The following is a 23,292-nucleotide window of genomic DNA, read 5'->3' on the forward strand; positions in this document are numbered from 1 at the left end:
CTTTGGCCTTCCAAAGTGCTGGGATTACAGGTGTGAGCCACCACACCCAGCCAGGAAGGAGATGAGAGCAAAATGAAAAGAATGAGGAATGACGGTGCTTTCCCATCTTAGAATATGACATCATTAACTAAGGTCAACAGAGTCCAAAGAGGAGAATATAGCCATTTTGGACAGCTGGGCGCTGTCCAGCTCTAATACCAAGATGCTTTCAGACCCTGGAAAGGTGGTAACTTCTCCAGGTCTCAGTTTTACTATCTGAATCATGGGTTAATAGTCACTATTCTGCCTATATGCTTTCCTGAAGGAAAAATACAGTACTAGATATGACAATATGTCCAGTTTTAGCATGAACACTGTTGTAAAAAGCCCCTATATCATGTTTCTCAGAGGGAGGTCCATCGATTATCTACATCAGAATCTCCTAGACACTTGATAAAAGTAAAGATTTCTGGGTTCCACTCCAGTTCTCCTAAATGAGACTCTCAGGGTGAAGAAGCATCAGAAAGTTGATTTTTTTTTTTTTTTTTTTTTTGAGACAAAGTCTTGCTCTGTTGCCCACACTAGAGTGCAGTGACATGATCTCGGCTCACTGCCACCTCCCCCTCCCAAGTTCAAGTGATTCTCCTGCCTCAGCCTCCCGAGTAGCTGGGATGACAGACACACACCACCACATTCTGCTAAGTTTTGTATTTTTAGCAAAGACAGGGTTTCTTCATGTTGACCAGACTGGTCTTGAACTCCTGATCTCAGGTGATCTACCTGCCTCAGCCTCTCAAAGTGCTGGTATTACAGGTGTGAGCCACCACACCTGGCCAGAAAGTTGAATTTTAAAAAGCAAATCACTCCGATGCACACAAAAGCTTCAGGATACAAAATCTCCCAGAAAGCACCTAATTGCATTGTTACAAAGAAGTGATTTGCTAAATGTAAGCAGTCCCCCTGAAGTGGAGAAGAGTTAAGGCAGCTGTGGCAATATTTCAGAACCAATGAACCAAAGTTGAATCTAGACGCCTTCCCACGAGGGTCAGCCTTCAGTTGATTCCCTGAATCAGCCAGTGTCCTGGCTCTCTGTGTGTAGGGTTTTCATCCACTTATGCTGATTCCGCCATCTGAAGCAACACTCCATTACATATTACGACCAAGAGACTCTAGCTTCTCACTTGTGCACCTGCTAATTAAAAGAAATGCGAGTGGCCTGAATGCAGCAAAGATTCTAGAAGCAGGTATCAGTCAACTTCTGCAAGGAGAAGTATAGAAACTTTTGCTCAGAAACACATGTAGCTTCCTCTTAAAATGATCTTACAAGTTAAATCGCCTTCATTTAGAAGGCAAAGTGGATTGGAGGGCAGAGAAAAATGAGGGGAAAAAACAAGGCCAAAAACACCCACAAAGAATCTGGAGCAAGTGTTTCCAATTAATTCCATTGTGACGTCCTATTTTAGTCTTGGTGGAGTAATAAGTAAAATACTATGAAGCTAAGTAAAATACATAAAGTGACTATTTTCAGGGACTAGACAATAGACTATGCAGGGCTGTGATCCTCGCAAGAAGGAAAACATGCAAAGGGTGCTCCACATTCACCTGAACACTGGGGGCAGGGAGGGACTTTCCAAACTGTAGCATAAAGAAATGCAGCAGTATGCAGAAAAAGATGAAATTCAGGACTGCTGGTGAGGCCTGGTGGCTCACATCTGGAATCCCAGCACTTTGGGAGTCTGAGGCGGGTGGATTATCTGAGGTTGGGAGTTCGAGACCAGCCTGGGCATCATGGTGAAACCCCCGTCTCTACTAAAGATACAAAATCAGCTGGGCGTGGTGGCACACGCCTGTAATCCCAGCTACTTGGGAGGCTGAGGAGGGAGAATCACTTGAACTTGGGAGGCGGAGGTTGCAGTGAGCCGAGATTAAGCCACTGCACTCCAGCCTGGGCAATACACACTTTGTCTCAAAAATAAAATAAAATAAAATAAAATAAATAAAATTCAGGACTGCTGACGCAGCTGTAATTTGCAGAGTAGGATACCACAGAGGAGGACATTGCACAAAGAAGAAATCTCAGAAATATGCAAAGGGGTATCCATGAGTTGCTGACTGAATACTAAGCTACGCATGTGCAAAAGAAAATGCTATGAGGCCTGGAAGAGAGAATTCTTTCTAAGGGACTGTGAGATGAATGGAGATTCCAGAGGTCATATGGTGCTAGAAGATAAAATTCTAACTAGTCTCAGCAAGGAAATCTCACTGTACACCCCAGTCATTCAGTTGAGACCCTAAAGATCCTCTTTGAGGGCAGAGCTATTCTAGGCCTCGAGTAAAAGCTACTCTGTATCCATCCTAGCAAAGCTGAAAACCAAGCCTTTATAGGATCAAGTTGAACCACTAGTGAATTATCTGCCTGTCAGAATAAAATCCATCACTCTTTAAGATGACTAAATCTAGTCTCTTAACAACAGACCACTGACAATGTCCAATACACAATTAAAAATTACTAGACATTTGGCCAGGTGCAGTGGCTCAAGCTTGTAATCCAGGCACTTTGCGAGACCAAGGTGGGAACATTACCTGAGGTCAGGAGTTTGAGACCAGCCTGGCCAACATGGAAAAACCCTATCTCTACTAAATTACAAAAATTATCCAGGCATGATGGCGGGCTCCTATAATCCCAGTTACTCAGAAGGCTAAGGCAGGAGAATCACTTGAACCTAGGAGTCAGAGGTTGAAGTGAGCCAAGATCACACCGTTGCACTTCAGCCTGGGCGACGGAGCAAGACTCCATCTCAAAAAATAACAATAAAATAAAAATAAAATAAATCAATCTATAGACCTAAGAAGCACAATTAACCACAAAAATAGGGCTACTGTAGTCCTCGGATAAACGGTATCCATCCCAACAAAGCCTAAAACCAAGACTTGGGAGTCTCAAGCATATTAACTGCCTGCCATGACAACACTCAAACTTCTTTAAGAAAAGACAACAAAATAGAGAGTCTCAACAACACAGGAATTACCATGTCCAGCATACAATAAAAAAATTACTAGACGAGAAGAAACAAGAAAATGTTACTAATCACTGGGAGGAAAAAAAATCAAGAAAGATAAACATAAATAAAACCACACAAAGGCATATCAGAGTCAAAGTGCTAAAAACTAATGATAAAGTCTTAGGAGCAGCCAGAGAAAAAGTCACATTACATACAGGAGAAAAATGCTGACTTCTCATCAGAAACAACACAAGCCAGAGGACTGTAGAATCTCATCTTCAAAGTCCTCAAAGCAAAAAAACTGTTAACCTAGAATTCTATATCCAGTGAAAATATTCTTTAAATAATGAAGGCAAAATAAAAATGTATTCAGATAAATAAAAGCTAACAGCATTTGTCACTAGCAGGCCTAAGCTATAATGAATATTAAAAGCAGTTCTCCAGATGGAAGAAAAATAATGTTAGATAAAAATATGGGTCTACTGATGACTAGCACTGAAAATGGTACATATATGGAAAAGTCAAGGCTGAGAAAATATAAAGAAATGTATTCACACAAATAAAAGCTAAGAGAATTTGTCACTAGCAGGCCTAAGCTATAATGAATATTAAAAGTAGTTCTCCAGATGGAAAAAAAAATAATACTAGATAAAAATATGGGTCTATTGAGGACTGTCACTGAAAAGCACTGAAAATGGTAAATATATGGAAAACTCAAGGCTGAGAAAATATAGACTTTTTTTCATTTAAAAATTTCTTTTAAAGACAACTGATTGTTAAAGCAGATACAGCAACGTACTAAAGATTTATGCCATATGAAGAAATAAAATGTATGAAAAAATAATACAATGAACCAAAGAGGGATAAATAGACGTATAGTGCTATAAGGCTCTTACATCACACATGAAGTGTTAATTCAAGATAGACTATGATAAGACAATTACAAGGTAGACTATGATGGACCATTACAATATTAATTCAAGGTAGACTATAATAAGTTAAGGAAACTATAATCTCTACAGCAACCTGCAAACATAACACAAAGAGATACATCTTTAAATCTAGTAAAGAAACTAAAACGGAATACTAAAAACTATTTTATTAACTCAAAGAAGGGCAGGAAAGGAGGTACCAAAGAGCAAAATAAAACAGATGGGATAAATAGAAAATAAATGGTAAGACGGTAGGCATGGACTCAATCACATCAGTAATTATATCAAATATAAATTGACTGAACATTCCAATTAAGAGACTGAGATCCTTGGAGTAGATGAAAAAGTAAAACCCAAGTTTATGTTGTTTATCAAATATAAAGACTCAGGTAAAGGCACAGAAATGGAAAAAGATATACCAAGCAAACACTAATAAAATGAAACTGGGGTAGCTATATTAATATCAGAACAAAGTAAACTTCAGGACGAAAAGTATTATGCCTTAATTTCACTGAGAATAAAAGTGAAGAATCACACTCTTTTTCCTTCTATCTAGAAAGGTGTTCATTTAGAGTTATGTTTGGAAAATTTTCACCACATTCAAAGCCCTTTATGTCCTGAAGACGATGGGACAGAATGTCCTCTCATTCTTTATATCAGGTGTTACAAACTGAATATCTGTGTCCCCTCAAAAAAAATTCAATTGTTGGAGCACTAGCCCCCAATGTGATGGGAAGCTTTTGAAGGTAATTAGGGTTAGATGAGGTCATGAGGATGGGACCCTCATAATAGGATTAGCATCCTTGTAAGAAGAGACATCAGAGAGCTCGCCCTCTCTCATTCTCTCTACCATGTGAGGACACAACAAGAAGGTGGCCATCTGCAAGACAGAAAGAGAGCCCTCACCAGGAACCAAATCTGCCAGCACCTTGATATTTTTCTGTTCTTTAAGCCAGACTTGGGTATTTTGTTATGGCAGTCCAAGCCAATTAAGATAGCAGGAACTCACTTAGCTGGTGTCTGCCTTAACTTTTACATGGAGCAGTATTTCTAAAGGAAACCAAATGACATCTGAAAAGAACTTCTGCTTCAGCCATGCTGTTCATGACCTCCCCAGGGGTCCATGTGGGAGAGAACAATGCTCTTGGGTTTTTGGGGGGTTCTTTTTGGGGTTTTTTTGTTGTTTGTTTTTTGTTTTTGAGATGGAGTCTTGCTCTATCGCCCAGCCTGGAGTCAGTGGTGCGATCTCGGCTTACTGCAACCTCTGCCTCCCGGGTTCAAGCGATTCTCCTGCCCCAGCCTCCCGAGTAGCTGGGGCTACAGGTGCATGACACCACACCTGGCTAATTTTTGTACTTTTAGTAGAGACAGGGTTTTACCATACTGGCCAGGCTGGTCTTGAACTCCTGACCTTGTGATCTGCCTGCCTTGGCCTCTCAAAGTGCTGAGATTACAGGCATGAGCCACCATGCCCAGCCATGAGAGAACAATGCTTTTGTTCTTCCAATGCTTTTAACAGGACTCCTTCCCTCCCATGAATTGGCCAAACTACATCTCCATTCCCAAACTTCACTTCTCATTACTTCCCTGACACCAGCCGGAACTGTTTATCTAACTGTCCTAGAACTTTGGTTTCCGAGCCTGGGGACCTGCATCAACACTACCAGCACCACAATCAATCCCAGAGGAGACAGACCACACAGGCATGACCAGGAGCTGCTCTATGGAGCACCCAGCTAGGGGTATGGCTATAAGCAAGACAGACACGGACCCAGCCACCTTTGTCAAGAAGAAGGGATCCAGTGAAGATCAGATGCACACTCAGTTCCTTTACTCTTTTTTTTTTTTTTTTTTTTTTTTTAAGACATAGTCTCACTCTGTCACCCAGGCTGGAGTGCAGTGGTGCAATCTTGGCTCACTACAACCTCTGCCTCCTGGGTTCAAGTGATTCTCGTGCCTCAGCCCTACCCAAGTAGCTGGGATTACAAGCAGGCACCACTGTGTCCAGCTAATTTTTGTATTTTTAGTCCAGATGGGGTTTCACCATGTTGGCCAGGCTGGTCATGAATTCCTGCCCGCCTCTGCCTCCCAAAGTGCTGGGATTACCAGCGTGAGCACCTGCGCCCAGCCTCTTTCCACTTTCATACTCATAATCATCTTTGCCACCCTCGGCTATTGACTGGTTCAATATACTTCCACGGTGGCTTCTGGGCATTTTTCATAAACATGTGGCCAGGCTCAAGAGACAGCAAGAAGGGACAGGTATCCAGTTACAACTTGATGGCCTAACAAATGAAAAGGTGTTCTACGCATGGAGAAGGAAATCTAAGTCCTAGAAGGTTCCAACCAAGCCTGTCTGTACTCAAGAATCCCCACCACTCTTAGACCAAGAACAAGAACCATTCCATGTTTGAGGAGTTCTCCTTAGCAAGCTAGCCTACGCAGTACATGTGTGCGTACGTGTGCATGTTCACGCCAGAACCACGGGGTCCTCCAGGAATATATATCAACAACAGAGGTGGGTTTCTGAACCCTGGTCAAAAGCTAGAGAGCAGGCATAGTTGAAATGCTCTGTGCCACTGACTGCAAAGCCACAGATACTTTTCCTGCAGCCTCAATGAGCAAGGACTGTGTACACAGCTAACACACACGGGCATACGAATGCATAGAACAGTATATTCACCAGCTGCCCTAGAAAACCAAGAGAGCAATATGGCAAGAAAGAGGGAATTCATGGCATGCATTCCCAAGGCCTAAATGCGCACTTGCAGGCATCCACAGAATGCTCAAAACTGCTGTCTTATCTAAGAATCAGCCAGCAGGCCAAGTGCGGTGGCTCATGCCTGTAATCCCAGCACTTTGAGGGGCCAAGGTGGGGGAATCACCTAAGGTCAGGAGTTCGAGACCCGCCTGGCCAACGTGGCGAAACCTGGTCTCTACTAAAAATACAAAAACTAGCCAGGCGTGGTGGTACACACCTATAATACCAGCTACTCAGGAGGCTGAGGCAGGAGAATCGCTTGAACCTGGGAGGTGAAGGCTGCAGTGAGCCGAGACTACGCCATTGCACTCCAGTCTGGAAGACAAGAGCGAAACTCCAACTCAAAAAAAAATAAAAGAATCAGCCAGCCCACCATACTAGGAAATTGCCTCCATCCCCTTTTTAGCCCCTCTGCATGCCAACAGGACCCAAAACAACATCTTAGCATCTTCCTAAAAGTCACGGGAGGCTGTGGAAAACCTCTAAAGGCAGAAGAAACAATGCTAATCACAGCTTCCAGTTGCACCTGGGAATCTTGGGACCCAGGAGAGCCTGAATGCCAGTTCTCTCCAAACTTCACACTCTGAAAGGCTTTCAGCTTCAGTGTGTCAACAGCCAGCCCACCCTGTGCACTAAATTATCCTGTCTCTTTCACACAAAAAAATAAAACAAAAAAAAAACTCAGTCTTCCTTTGCCAGTGAACCCTTCTGAACAATAAGCTTTCACAACACTCCCTGAGTCCAGAATCATCAGGCATTGCTTCCATTACTGCAGGCTCACGGGTTTCCTCCCTCAGAAACTGAAGTATTAATTGGCACTGTGTATTTCTTAGCCTGCCGTGCCCCTCGGGGCATAGCCAGCCAGCCAGCCCACTGTTCCAGTGTGAGGGAAGTGGCCTCTGGTCCAGAACACCCAGTGCTCCACTAACAGCTGAGCTCCCGCCACTCCACCGTCTTTCAATCTCAGTGCCTTGAAAAAAAAAAGAACAGAAAAAAGAAAAAAAAGGTGTTGCCATGGGCTGAATTGTGCCCCCAAAAATCCATGTGTCGAAGCTCTAACCCCCTATACTTTAGAATGTGACTGTATTTAGAGATAGGGCCAGTAGAAAATCACTGCTTTAAACTGAAGGTGGGCCAGGTGCCATGGCTAATGCCTGTAATCCCAACACTTTGGGAGTCCAAGGTGGGAGGACTGCTTGAGCCCGAGAGTTGAAAATGTGTCCAATCAAAATGGTGCTGTTTGGGTGGGACTTGGTCCAATGTGACTGGTGTCTTCATGGAAAGAGGAAAGCTGGACACATGAAGAAACACCAGGGATGTGAGCACAGAGGCAAGACTGTGTGAGGACACGCAGGAAAGGCAGTCATCTGCAAGCCAAGGGGAGAGGCCTCAGAAGAAACCAACCCTGCCGACACCTCGGCCTTGGACTTCCAGCCTCCAGAGCTGTGACAAAATAAATTTCTATTGTTTAAGCCAACCCTGTATGTGGTATTTTGCCATGGCAGCCCCAGCGAAATAATACAGATGTATAGATAATGAAGCAAAAGGTTCGATTGCGGAACTGCCACCTTCTTTGGCCTGGGGCTGCCCAATCCACCCTACCTGCCAGCCTCTTCGGATGGCACAATTGTGTCCCCACACTGGAAGGATCTGCTATTGCCACAGAGGCTCTCTACAGCCAGGCAGAAATTTCAACCGTAGCTCAACCCCAGGATGCAGCCTACAGCGTGAAGTAGAGTTGCCCATCTGGAGCCTCAACAAAGTATAAGAAAGCACAATCCTAAAACTGGGGCAGAAGGCCACTGTTCAGTGTCCCTACGAAATGAGTCAGGCTTACTTGACAATATCGGGCTTACTGTAGAGACTCTCAGGTGGCTGCTGCTGAAGTTTGTCCTTTTTGTTTTCTGTGAGATATTCTTTTCATTTCTCCTTTTTAATTCCCTCTCTAAAATACTCTTTCATGAACTAGAATCAGAATGCTAAAGATGAAGGAGATCTACAAAGGAGAAATAAATACATGCAAACACGCCTCTGGGAGGAAAACTGCCTCTTGGAACATCTGTCACTTCTAAGACAGTTGTCACATTTGGTCTCTCAATAGCAGCTCCAGCCAGCCAAATACTGATACCAGTAAAAGTTGTATACATTTTTTTTTTCTTTTTGAGGCAAAGTCTTGCTATGCCGCCCAGGCTGGGTGCAGCGGCGTGATCTTGGCTCACTGAAGCCTCCGCCTCTTAGGTTCAAGGGATTCTCCTGCCTTAGCCTCCTGAGTACCTGGGATTGCAGACACACAACACCACGTCCAGTTATTTTTATTTTTTATTTTTTGTATTTTTTTTGTATTTTTGTATTTTTGGTAGAGACAGGGTTTCGCCATGTTGGCCAGGCTGGTCTCGAACTCCTGATCTCAACTGATCCACCCACCTCGGCCTCCCAAAATGCTGAGATTACAGGCATGAGCTACCACGCTTGGCCAAAACTGGGTGCATATTTAAAGTACACGCGCACGCTGTTCATTTAAGCTTCACTAGAGGCATCTTCTTTGCCATCACAATGAGAACTAAAATAAACTGAACGTGGTTGAGGACTCAGATAAATTAAGGCAGGAGCTGAGAAGAGGGCGATTGATCCCTGCTTGCTAGCCTCCCCCGCCCTCCTGGAGCCCGTCTGGGCAGGACTGTTGGCCAAGTCCACGTCGAGGAGACAGGCTTAGGGTCACAGGCACCTATTACCTACTTGGGCAGCCTCCTCAAGATGTCGAATACCAAGAGAGGGAGAGGAGGGGGAGGGGAGCACACATTTCCCAGGAAAAAGTCTGCCAAGATGCAAACCAAGCTGTGAAAAGCAAGCAGCAACAACACAGACAGTATGTTGCCATTTGTTTTTCAGAAAACATGAAACAAAATTCCATTTCCAGATGTACATGCAAACATATGTAAAAGCACAGAGAAGTCTAACTACTCAACCACGGAGAGATGGCTGAGCAAATGAACTGGGTGACAAAATGCTGCATAGGTATTAAAATACCATCGATAAAACTCATTTCAAATTTTAAAATAACACAAAGAGAAGGCACAGACTGATTCCAACTGTGTAAAAATGTATGCTTGCACATATACAAGAAAAGAAGGTCGAAATGTAGGCAGGGTTCCTACCGCCATAAAGTCGATTTAAAGTATTCTCAAACAATACAAGCAAATTGGAAAAGTGTTTATATTTCAATCATTAAAAAACATAGTATCATTGGTTTTCTTTAAGAAAGGAAAAGGGGCTGGGCGTGGTGGCTCAAGCCTGTAATTCCAGCATTTTGGGAGGCTGAGGTAGGCATCCGCCTGCCTGAGGTCAGGAGTTTGAGACCAGCCTCGCCAACATGCTGAAACGCTGTCTCCACTAAAAATACAAAAATTAGCCAGGTGTGGTGGCAGGTGCCTATAATCCCAGCTACTCAAGAAGCTCAGGCAGGAGAATAATTTGAACCCGGGAGGTGGAGGTCCCAGTGAGCCAAGATCGAGCAACTGCACTCCAGCCTGGGCCACAGAGGGAGATCCACCTCGGAAGAGAGAGAGAAAAGGGGAGGGGAGGGGAGGAGAGGGGAGGGGAGGAGAGGAGAAGAGAAAAGAGAGAAGAGACAAGAGAGGAGAGGAGAGAGAAGAGAGAAGAGGGGAGAGAAGACAGAAGAGAAGAGGAGAGAAGAGGAGAGAAGAGGAGAGGAGAGAAGAGGAGAGAAGAGGAGAGAAGAGGAAGGGAAAAGCCGGCCATGGTGGCTCACACTTGTAACACCAGCACTTTGAGAGGCTGAGGCAAGTAAATTACCTGAGTCAGGAGTTCGAGACCAGCCATGGTGAAACCCCATCTCTACTAAAAATACAAAACTAGCCAGGCATGGTTGTGTATGCCTGTAATCCCAGATACTTGGGAGGCTGAGGCAGGAGAATCGCTTGAACCCAGGAGGCAGAGGTTGCAGTGAGTGGGATCGCACCATTGCACTACAGCCTGGACAACAAGAGAGAAACTACGTCTCGAGAGAAAGAAAGAAAGATAGACAGACGGACGGATGGACGGACGGAAGGAAGGAAGGAAAGAAGGAAAGAAAGAAAAGGAAGGGAAACACTAGGATGATACCCGCTAAACTGGTAACAATGTTTAACTGGTTGATCTGGGGGAAAGATAAAAGTAGGAGAAGCGTTTTCACATAAAATTTCTACAAAACTGTTTTATAATGAGATTTTTGTATTGTATTGATGTGACACTAACATGACTAAAAAGAAAGAACTGATCTTAGGGACATACACACGACCCTCCTCCCCACCCTACCCATCAACCCACCAGGAGAAAAATCACTGTTTTAAACTGAAGGCCGGCCAGGTGTGGTAGCTCACACCTATAATCCCAACACTTAGAGAGGGAGGCCAAAGTAGGAGGATTGCATCAGCTCAGGAGTTCAAGACTAGCCTGGGCAACATAGGGAGACCCCTGTGTCTGCCAAAAAAATCAAAAATTAGTCGGGCATGGTAGCACACGCCTGTGGTTCCAGCTATTCAGGAAGCTGAGGTAGAAAGATCACTTGATCCTGGGAGGTCAAGGCTACAGTAAGCCACGATCATGCCACCGCACTCCAGCCTGGGCAACAGAGCAAGACCATGTCTCAAATAATAACAATAATAAACTGAAGATGACAGTTTCCCACATACTGCTATCCCTTAACTTCACATAGAAGCACAATTGCAAAATTAGAAACATGTCAATGTCTCCAAACAGCTGTTCAATGTCCAGTCTGTTTCTGTCTAGAACCATCCTAAGGGGAGCATGGGCTCCGGTTGGTCCTGAAAGCATTTTCCATCATCTGACCCCTCAACAGCCTCTTCCCAGGCCCAGCAGGCTGCATCTTCCTTGCCCACCCCCTTTTTTTCTCCCCTTTCATTAAGACGCCATTTGGCAAAGTCTCTGTAAATCCCTGTCAGTTCATTTCCCATTAACAGTTACCACAGAACTTCTCTACTTTATTCCCAGATAAATAATTGAAAACAAACACCCAGTTTGGAGAGGAACTTGATGCATCTGAAGTTAACAAAGCCACAATGGCTTCGAACCTGACAGGCTCTTCTGAGTAATGCCCTTTCCGTGAGCAATATTTTGCTTTGCCTCCGACAGGGGGACAAATAAATCTGAAAGGCCGAAGGAACAGAAACGGAGTTAAAGAACACAGTCATGTGTTAACCATTCCCTTCCCACCAACCCAAGAATGTGATGCCCTTCATGTCCCAAACACATAACCAGGGTTGGTGGCTCTGACGCTCCCAGGCACTGGGGCCTGTGCTTGAATGGTCACAGGCAAGGGTCAAATCAGGGCACTGCCGCAGAATCCCTCAAGCCACATCGCTGCCCTTTCCAGACTTCTGCATCTCCTTATTTCTCCGGGTAAAATAACACAGACACTGACCCACTTCCTTTCACCCCAACAAACTCCAAGCAGACATGTCCCCAGGGGACAGAAAGGAGACCCTGAGGTTTTCTGCAGACACGCCCCCTACATCCTGGCGCCTGTCGCAAAGGGTGAGAGCCCCTTGGTCGGAATCCCAGCCAAAGCCTTTTGCTCTGCCTTCATTCTGCTCCTGGGGCCATCTGCTGAATGGTGGGGCTCCATCATCAGGGGAACGAATCGGGAACTGAAATGATCTGGGGCCGAATTTACCCACAAAACTTCCCACAGCCTCAAAAGCCACTGGTTCATAGATCCCAAAGAGAGCAAACATCCTGAACACAAATTCTAACCCCGCTCCTCCCCTGTTAGACTCCAAACCCTGTGGGTGCTCAGTCGATGTTGGCCAAACGCAAGGACTCAAGACCAAAACCCATTAACTCCGACTCCACAGAGCATCTTCGATAGATCCAGGCTGCTGCCCTTTTCAGGTTTGGGGAGCAAATTAATAGTGAAACCAAAGGAAACCTTCGGCCAGCCTCAGAGTGAAGGTCAACAGACTGTTTCCAAGCACAACTCTTTCAACCACATTTGTATTCACGGACTGTAGCAGTCATAAGTAATTCCCATCCATGTAGGAGACCTTCTAAGACAAATTCCCCCCTCACATCAACAGCAAGAATTCATTTCTTTTTAAATCTCCTAGAACAGATGTTTACTGTCAGGCTGATCTTTCTGCCAAGTAGCGACGTTCTGGGCATTTGTGGTGATGATGTCCCTTTCTGAGCTCTTGCAACCCCTCCCCAGACATTCAACAGCTGCTCCCAAACCATTCCTGATTCTATCTAGGGCTTCTCTGGGATCTCCTCCATATTCAAACCATATATTAGAACAAATATGAACCAAAAGGTTCAAAAACAAAATACTGCTGCAGCCGGGCACGGTGGCTCACGCCTGTAATCCCAGCACTTTGGGAGGCTAAGGTGGGAGGATCACTTGAGGTCAGGAGTTCAAGACCAGCCTGGCCAACATGGTGAAACCCCATCTCGACTAAAAATACAAAAATTAGCCGGGTGTGATGGCGGGCCCCTGTAATCCCAGCTACTCGGGATTACAACCTGGGAGGTGGAGGTTGCAGTAAGCCGAGATGGTGCCACTGAACTCTGGCCGGGTGACAGAGCAAGACTCTGTCTCAAAAAAAAAAAAAAAAAAAAAAAAAGATTGAGTGGCCGTGTCTGTCTCTGTCCCCTGGACAGTTGGCTTCCTTACTGCCGACTATGTCTGTGCGGTAGTGGCTTCCAGCGGCCCTCAATGCTGGCTGCCATATTCTGATCTCAAGGCCACCCTGGTTTTGTGTGAACTTGTTGTTGGAGTGTATTCTGCTCGCCCTGGCATGTGACCAGTGGCTTTAACCCCTGAGCAGCAGGCAAAGATCTGACTCAGCAGCTCTGCACGGCCCCTGCTGGATCCCATTCTGTTCTCCTCTCATGCACCCAACTGGGCTTCCAAGACAGTCTCTTGGAAAGGACTTTGCAATCCTGGTGGGTCTTGCTATGTTACTGGGGAGTGGGGGTGGTGGGGTGGTATCAGAAGCATTTGGTCAGCTGTCTGAATGTAGGGGTTTTCTCTGGCCAGTGTAAACAGTCATTGGCTAATTTGTACTATGCAGCAGTATTTTTTTGTTTTTTGAGACGGAGTCTCACTCTGTCATCCAGGCTGGAGTGCAATGGTGTGATCTTGGCTCACCGCAACCTCCGCCTCCTGGGTTCAAGTGATTCTCGTGCCTCAGCCTCCCGAGTAGCTGGGATTACAGGCGTGCACCACCACACCCGGCTAATTTTTGTATTTTTAGTAGAGATGGGGTTTCACCATGTTGCCCAGGCTGGTCTCAAACTCCTGACCTCAGGTGATCTGCCCACCTCAGACTCCCAAAGTGCTGGGATTACAGGTGTGAGCCACCGCATCCAGCCATGCCACTCAATCTTTTAACGACAAAAAAAATGACACATGGTCTTTAAGACAGTGGTCCCCAACCTTTTTGGCACCAAGGACTGGTTTTGTGGAAGACAGTTTTTCCACGGACTGGGTTCGGGGTGGGGGGTTTGGGATAAAACTGTTCCACCTCAGATCATCAGCCATTCGTTAGATTCTCTTAAGGAGCACACAGCCTGGATCCCTCACACGCGCAGCTCGCAGCAGGGTTTGCGCTCCGTTGAGAATCGAACGCCACCGCTGATCTGACAGGAGGCGGAGCTCAGAAGATAAAGGTCACTTGGCAGCTGGCTGCTCGCCTGCTATGCAGCCCAGTTCCTAACCAGCCATAGACCAGTACTGGTCCTCGGTCTGGGGGCTGGGGACCTCTGCTTTAAGACAGTATCACAGCCGTCCAACATCACATTCAGCTGTCTGATCCAAAGAACAGTTCTTCCATAACACAAGGAATCCATTTGTCATTAGCCTAGGATCCAGAGGCATAGCTCATGCGAATTGTTATAGTTACAGAATCACCCATCGTTCCTTCTCTTTCTCCACTTGGGAACTTAAGGAAAAAAGAAAACAGGAAGGCAGGGAAGAGAACTTCAACCTTCCTACCTCCCGGGGTACATGACCGCTGACTCCAGTGAGTCTGACTTAATCCTGTCTCACCGTGATCCAGCAGGAGAAATGGACTTTGACCCATGTCTCTCCATAGAGTTCTCCCTGCACCATTTCCCTTTCTAGGGAAGCAGAGAATTCAGGCACCAGTTTGGGGGTGCTTCTGCCATCTCTAGAACTTGTTGGGCCCAGTGTCTGGTAAGGCTGTCTCATGCTGTTATGATCTTGGACCCTTTTCCTTTACTGACAGCGGTGCACGCAGATGACAGGGCTTTAGCCAATGGCTTGCAGTTCCCATTGCCTGAGCTGGCCCCAGCTCTCTCAGCTCGGCAATCACAGCCACACGCCAGGCTGTGGTTCGCACGGTGCTTCTCCATGAGCAAATACATGCTCGTTCCCAAACCCAACTCTCCAGCCCTATGCCAGTAAAAAAGCCTGAAATCTCTAGCTTATCCCCAATTCCAGTGCATTTTTACATGTTTTACATTTTACTATGCAGTCCCTTGGGGGAGTTATTCTCAAATTAAAGGATGGAAAACTAGAGCTCAGGATATACAATCAGCAAACGGCAGGTGTGAGCTCCAGCCCAGACCCCTGCTGCACAGAGCCCCGCCTCACCCTCCTGTCAGTCCTCATGATGTGATCCATTGTCGAAGGCCTAATGCTACAGGTTAAGAGGTGGGGGTGGGGTACCATCTCCCTGATGATGTCATACTCGAAATAAGAGCCAGCACCATAGTGATGGTTCTAGGTCCTACCCTGCACCCAGTTCTAGGTCCTCTCATATATACAGTGCCACTCAGCACATCAGCTGTACTCTATAGTTTTAATGAAATGTGACATTCAAAATCTGAACTTACTAAAATGTAAATAAGGGGGTAATTACCAAGACGTTATTTTAAGAAAGAAATCACCAGTCAGTTCCTCTAATGCCTTGCTCTCTGTTTAAATACCGGTGGCTACTTAAAGGAGACATTAACGGTATGTCAGGTTTGATCAGAAATAAATCCATTGCACAGAGCTGGCTGTATCCTGATACGACAGCTAAAAGTAGCGTGGTACTCACCAGGTAAGGCATCAGGAGGTCCGCCAAGTAGACAAAAGCTGCTCCAAGGGTGAAGCCAACAGCCACAGGGAAGAAGGCAAAGGCACCAAATCCCCCAGAGGACGTGGCCATCTCAACTGCTGGGGCCAGGAGAGACCAATAGGAAGCTGCCAACATGACCTACAGAAACCACAACAAGAGATAAACATTAAAGCAACTGCAGAAGGCCTTCCAGGCAGGACCTCAGTTGCTCTCTGTGGCCCAGACTGACCCCTACAATTTCACATGAGTTAGGTCTTTCATCCCAGGTTGGAAGGTACTATCATAAACCAAAAAGTCATCCCCAGAATTCCCGGAGCTTACTATGGCAAGAACTCAATTTGGGGTAGGATAGAGTTGACCTTGGGAGGATGCAGTCCAGTTCGCCATCATCTAGCCTATAATTCAGTGGTTCTCAACCAGCAATGGTTTTGCCCTCCACAGGACATCTGGCGATGACTAGAGACATTTTTAGCTGTCACACTGGGAGGAAGATAGGGCCAGGTAAACATTCTACAATGCACAGCATACCCCTGACAACGAAGAATTATCTGGCCCCGAATGTCAGTGATAATGCTGTTGAAAATTCCTATTCCTTTTTTTTTTTTTTTTTTTTTTTTTTCCTGTGGTGAAGTCTTACTCTGTCTCCCAGGCTGGAGGGCAGTGGCATGATCTTGGCTCACTACAACCTCCACCTCCCGGGTTCAAGTGATTTTCCTGCCTCAGCCTCCCGAGTAGCTGGGATTATAGGTGTGTGCCACCACGCCCAGCTACTTTTTCAGTATTTTTTTAGAGATGGGGTTTTGCCATGTTGGCCAGGCTGGTCTCAAACTCTTGATCTCAGGTGACCCACCCACCTCGGCCTCCCAAAGTGCTGAGATTAAAGGTGTGAGCCACCACGCCCAGCCCAAAAAATCCTATTTTAATTAAATTCTTCCAAGACAAATTGCTCACTACTTCATGAGTTCCACTGCATTGTAACACAGGTCTAATTATTACAAAGTTCCTTCTTATGTTGAGCTGAAATCTGTCTCCTTTCCACTTTTACCTTTCAGCTGTGGTTTTGCTCCCTAGAACACCAAAAACTGTGTCCTTCCTGTGTGACCTGTGACAGCCTCTGAAATATCTGAAGATAACCAGCAAGTCAACGTCATATTGGTCTCATCAATTATCTTATCTCTAAAAAGGAAGAAGGGAACTAATATTTATTGATCACTTGGTATTTCCAAGGGCCAAGATTTACATTTGATATCTTACCTTGTCATCACAACCACCCCGGAGGCAGATGATGTTTTCTATTGCAATTTGTAGATAAAGACATTGGATCTTGGAATAGTAAGGTAATTTGCTCAAGGTCCTACAGGTCAGTGGTCCCCAATCCTTTGGGCACCAGGGGCCAGTTTCGTGGAAGACCATTTTTCCACGGACCAGGCAGTGGTTTGGGGATGAAACGGTTCCACCTCAGATCACTGGGCATTAGAGTCTCATAAGGAGCTCGTAACCTAGATCTGTGGCATGTACAGTTCACAACAGGGTTCATGTTATGAGAATCTAATGTCACCACTGGTCTGACAGAAGGCGGAGTTCACGCGGTAATCCTCACTCACTCGTCTGCTGCTCACCTGCAGTTTGGCCTGGTTCCTAACAGGCCATGGATCAGCACTGGTCCATGGCCCAGAGGTTAGGGACCCCTACTATAGGCAGTAAGTAGCAGATCCGAGGAAATGACCAAGCAGGACCATAACCAACTTAATGAGGATAAACATGAAAGAGAAGAAAAAAAATTAGGCTGGTCTGAAATCTCAGCAAAGCCAATTTGATAAAAGGCTCTCCAGTGGGCAAGCTGGTACGGTGATGCATGAATGTAGTCCTAGCTACTAGGGAGCCTTGAGCCCAGGAGTTCAAGGCCCAGCCTCGGCAACATCGCGAGACTCTTGTCTCTTAAAACTAAGAAGCTCTCCAGCACTGACCAAATTAAATACTCATCCATAGCTGTTTACTCTTATAGATGCTATGACATCTTTTGGCTAGAGTACACCCACTACCCATCGTAACTATACGGCAGTCATCGCCGACACAGAACATGTTGAATGGGTTTCTAAAAATTACTTAATTATGCCTTGCCTTAAAAAATCAAATGCATCACCCATCTTCAAATTAGCATTCAGACTGACAGAATCAGGTATTATAATAGCAACAATAAAGAACAAATGTATGCATAAATCCATAAATTCCCTTCTTCCAGCTGGTCAATCACACACAGTCACTTGCTCGGGGCCAAATTCTCCCAGTAAAAGTCTAAGTGCCACCCATGGAAACCTGCAACAGCCTCCAAAACTCTAAGAATGAAAATGGCTCCACTAAACAGGATGGGAGCTGAGGCTGATCAGTTCAACCCCATGAGCCGGGCTGTCCATAAAGACCATCAAAGGAAACGTGAGGGCTCCTCCTCCCCGCTACAGCCTAATCCACCCCTTTTCCAGACTTTGTCTTCCTAGCTTTAGAATCCAACAACCCTCAGTAGCTGCCCTGCATGGTCAACTCCCCACCAAAGAGGACCTGCAACGAGGCACAGAGTTGGAAAGGTGCCACTTCCTCTTTTTATTATTTTTTGAAAAGGAGTCTCTGTCACCCAGGCTGAAGCACAGTGGCACAATCTCAGCTCACGGCAACCTCCGCCTCCCAGGTTCAAACGATTCTCCTGCCTCAGCCTCCCAAGTAGCTGGGATTATAGGCGTGCGCCAGCACACCTGGCTAATTTTTGTATTTTTAGTAGAAACAGGGTTTTGCCATGTTGGCCAGGCTGGTCTCGAACTTCTGACCTCAAGTGATCTGCCTACCTTGGCCTCCCAAAGTGCTGGAATTACAGGCGTGAGCCACTGCTCCTGGCCCAATTCTTTTTTTTAAACCTGACCTGTGCAGCAACTTCTCTGGTTCTCCCATACAGTCCCACCTTCAACAACTCTAAAACCATATGGCCCAGGTAAGCCCACTCTTCTCACCCTCTAAATCTTCCCCACACTCCATTCTGTGATGAGGAAACATAATATTGCTGTCAGTATCACTTGAGAGAACTCCCCAACGTCTGCTCTCATCTCCTTTTCAGCCCCGGGTCCAACCTCTTCTGTCCACATTCCCTTCCCTCCCTCTGCATCACTGAATACCAACCTTTTTTCTGTCCTTATACACGAGAAACACACAATGCACAAGCTATTCAAGGAGCAGGAGCAGAAGAGAAGTGTCTCTCAAGAGAGGGTGTGCTGGAATTTGGGATGCTTGCAATGCAAAAGCATCCCAGCTGATTCAGGTGGGTCCCCTCCTTGAGAATCACTGTCCTTTCTCTTTCCAGTCAAATTCAGGATCCAGCTGGATTTCCTTCAATTCTTTTCCTCGCCAGCCTCCCAGCCTCACACACAAACTGGAAAACCACCAAAGAACAATTGGGAAATTGAATAGGGTTGCCTGTCTAAAATGAAAAAAGCACCCAAGGCAAAATTCTTTGTTTTTTGTTTTTGTTTTTGTTTTTGTTTTGAGACAGAGTCTCGCTCTGTCACCCAGGCTGGAGTACAGTGGCGTGACCTGAAACCTCCATCTCCGCCTCCCGGGTACAAGAGATTCTCGTGCCTCAGCTTCCCAAGGAGCTGGGATTACAGGTGTGCACCATCACGCCCAGCTAATTTTTGTATTTTTAGTAGAGATAGGGTTTCACCATGTTGGCCAGGCTGGCCTTGAACTCCTGGCCTCAAGCGATGCCCACCTCAGCCTCCCAAAGTGCTAGGATTACGGGTGTGAGCCACCGCGCCCAGCTGAAAAGTTATTTAAAGGGCGAGTGTGGTAGAAAAGATGATTGTGTCCTAATGCCTAAACCTGTGAATATTTCACATTACAAGTAAAAAGGACTCTGTACATGGGATTAAATTAAGGACCTGGAGATGAGGAGATGATCCTGGCTTATTTGAGTCAGGCCAGTGTAACCACAGGATCCTTACGAAGGAGTGAGAAGGGTCAGAGTCACGAGGTCAGGAGTTTGAGACCAGCCTGACCAACATGGTAAAATCCTGTCTCTATTAAAAATACAAAAATTAGCTGGGCATTGTGGCAGGCACCTGTAATCCCAGCTACTCAGGAGGCTGAGACAGGAGAATCACTTGAACCCAGCAGGCAGAGGTTGCAGTGAGCCAAGATCGCACCATTGCACTCCAGCCTGGGTGATAGAGCGATCCTCCATCGCAAAAAAAAACAAAAACAAAAAGAAGGGTCAGAATCAGAGAGAAAATGTGATAACAAAAGCAGAGGCTGTAGTCAGAAAGAGATTGGAAGATGCCATGCTGCTGGCTTGAGGATGAAGAAAAGGCCATCTGCTAGGGAAGGGAGGTGGCCCCAAGATGCCGAGAAGGCAGGGAAGCAGCTTCTCTTCCAAATCCTCCAGGAGGATTTGCTGCCACCTTGACTCTGTCACAGTTAAAATCACTGGGGACTTCAGACCTCCAGTGCTGTAAGATAATAAATTTGCACTGTTTTAAGCCACTGCATTCATGGTAGTTTGTTACATCAGCAATAGAAAATTAACACAGGCATATGTGACTTTTCTTCAACTTCATTTTTTAGAGCACTTTTAGACTGATAGCAAAATTGAGTGGAAAGTACCAAGAATCCTGACATATGCCTGCCCGTCCCCACTACACAAAACTATGCCCACTATCAACATCACATCACAGTGGTACATTTGATACAACAGATGAACCCATACTGATGCGGCACTAATACCCAAGGGCCATCTTTTTTTTGTTTTGTTTTTTGTTTTTTGTTTTTTGTTTTTATTTGTTTGTTTTGAGACAGGGTCACCCAGGCTGGAGTGCAGTGGCGTAATCTCGGCTCACTGCACCCTCTGCCTCCCGGGTTCAAGTAATTCTCATGCCTCAGCCTCCCAAGTACCTGGGATTACAGGTGCCCGCATGACACCCAGCTCATTTTTGTCCTTTTAGTAGAGATGGGATTTCACCATATTGGTCAGGTTGGTCTTAAACTCCTGACCTCAAGTGACACACCTGCCTCGGTCTCACAAAGTGCTAGGATTACAGCCGTGAGCCACCATGCCCAGCCGGTCCGTAGTTTCCATTAGGGTCCACTCTTGGTGCTATGCATTCCATGGATTTTGACACATATATAATATCATGTATCCATCTTTACAGTATCATATATTTCACTGCCCTAAAAAGCCCCTGTGCTCCAACTATTCATCCCTCCTTCCCCGCTAGTCCCTGGAAATCCCCTTTTCACTGTCTCTGTAGTTTTGCCTTTTCCAGAATGTCCTATAGTTGAAACCACACAGCGTGGAACCTTTTCAGATTGGCTTCTTTCACTTGGTAACATGCATTTAAGATTCCTCCGTGTCTTCTCATGACTTGATAAAGCATTTCTTTTTAGCACTGGATAATATTTTATTGTCTGGATGTACCACAGTTTATCTGCTCACCTATTGAAGGACTTTTTGGTTGCTTCTGAGTTGTGTCAATTATGAATAAAGCAGCTATAAACACCCGTGTGCAGGTATTGGCGTGGACTGGAAGTTTTCCATTCATTTCGGTAAATAAGTGCCAAGGAGTGGAATTGTCGGATCCTGTGATAAGCATCACTTTTTAAATAATCCCCCAACACAGGTGGTGAGGTGAAACTCTCAACATCAGCAATGCTCCTTTATATGTCAAGCATTTTTACACCTGGGTGTAGTGACATATGAACTAGCTGGTGCAGAAATAGAAAGCAGGGTATCTGAATACCTCTCAATTACCCCTAAGAAGCAGGGTCTGGGAGGGGCAGACCACAGAGGAGAAGGTGCTGAGCACCGGGCCCAAGACTTCGGGGCATACTCTTGCCAGCCAGTGCCCTCATAGCCCCGGATGGTAGAGAGCAAAAGTCCTGCTGCAGCTGTGACCCCGCCTGTAAAGGCAAACAAGTGGGCTAACAGGGCCATCCCTAAAGACACAAGGTATAATCCTAAGAAGCTGATGGCTGGCACCTTCCATTTCCTCACCTTTGTCTACAAAAGGAATCCATAATCAGATTCAGCACACATGGCAGGGACCTCGCTGTACCCTCAAAGTCTTTTTTGCCTCTTTATTCCTGAAATGAAAATGAAAAGCCCACCCAATCGAATGAACCCAGGGGCAAGGTTTGGGTGGGGCCCATCCTCCAAGTTAAATGTGGCTAAGACCAAAGCAGCCCAATTTCTTTTGCTAAATAATGAAAGAAGCTCAAGGATGAGTATTTCAACAGTAAAAGAAAACTCCTGGCAGGGCGCAGTGGCTCACGCCTGTAAGCCTGTAAGTACTTTGGGAGGCCGAGGCAGACGGATCACCTGAGGTTAGGAGTTCAATACCAGTCTGGTCAATGTGGTGAAACCCTGTCTCTACTAAAAAACACAAAAATTAGCCAGGCATGGTGGCACACGCCTGTAATCCCAGCTACTCGGGAGGCTGAGACATGAGAATCACCTCAACCCGGGAGGTGGAGGTTGTAGTGAGCTGAGATCACACCATGGCACTCCAGCCTGGATGACAGAACAAGAGACTATCTCAAAACACACACACACACACAAAGTCCTGCAAAAGGGCTGAGGAGGAAATAAAAAAACACACACACACAAGAGAAGGGATTGAAAGTATAACTTCAGTCTTTGGCTGGTTTGGTAGGTCTACCACAGGGCTCAGAAGTCTTCATGTTGAACAAAGTGATTCCCAGGCAAGGTGACATTTAAGAAGCTGAGTATAGGCCAGGCGTGGTGGCTCACGCCTGTAATCCCAGCACTTTGGGAAGCCTAGGCAGGCGGATCACCTGAGGTCAGGAGTTCAAGACCAGCCTGACCAACACGGTGAAACCCTGTCTCTACTAAAAATACAAAAAAAAAAAAAAAATAGCCAGGCATGGTGGTGGGTGCCTGTAATCCCAGCTATTTGGGAGGCTGAGGCAGGAGAATCACTTGAACCCGGGAAGTAGAGGTTGCAGTGAGCTGGGATTGAGCCACTGCACTCTAGCCTGGGCGACAGAGCAAAACTCTGAAAAAAAAGAAAGAGAAAGAGAGGAAGCGAGAAAGAGAGGAAGGAAGGAAAGGAATGAAAGGAGGAAGGAAAGGAAAGGAAAGGGGAAAAGGAAAGAAAAAAGAAAAGAAAGAGAGAGAGAGAAAGAAAGAAAAAGAGAAAGAAAGAAAGAGAGAGAGAGAGAAAGAAAGAAGGGAGGGAGGGAGGGAGGGAGGGGGAGGGGGAGGGAGAGAAGGGAAGGAAGGACAGGAGTTGAGGTTGAGACTGGCCTACCCAACTGTTAGGGACCCCATTTGCACTACTGCCCCCGGTTGTTGCTGAACTCTTCTGCTCCCTCACCTTGGCCTGAGCAGCTCCATCTGTGACAACACCAAAATGCCAAGACCCATCTGCCGTGTCCTTTCTTCCAAACACCCTCAACTCTTTGCCCAAGTCCATATTTATTACGGGAAAATGCAAGACTTAGAATCAAGTCCGAGTTTG

At 45.9% G+C, this 23,292-nt stretch overlaps 1 protein-coding gene across 4 annotated transcripts in view; it reads right to left on the bottom strand.

The window, feature by feature from the left end:
• The window catches only part of SLC39A11 (solute carrier family 39 member 11), a 459,264-nt gene that overhangs the window by 380,508 nt on the left and 55,464 nt on the right, over nucleotides 1-23,292 (bottom strand). For all 4 annotated transcript variants that reach the window (XM_025362604.1, XM_025362601.1, XM_025362605.1 and 1 more), the window contains exon 4: nucleotides 15,755-15,913. In XM_025362604.1, coding sequence (XP_025218389.1) covers nucleotides 15,755-15,913 — 159 coding nt within the window. The remainder of the gene's footprint in view (nucleotides 1-15,754; nucleotides 15,914-23,292) is intronic.

Source organism: Theropithecus gelada, chromosome 16 (assembly GCF_003255815.1).
Source record: "Theropithecus gelada isolate Dixy chromosome 16, Tgel_1.0, whole genome shotgun sequence".
Taxonomy (NCBI): domain Eukaryota; kingdom Metazoa; phylum Chordata; class Mammalia; order Primates; family Cercopithecidae; genus Theropithecus; species Theropithecus gelada.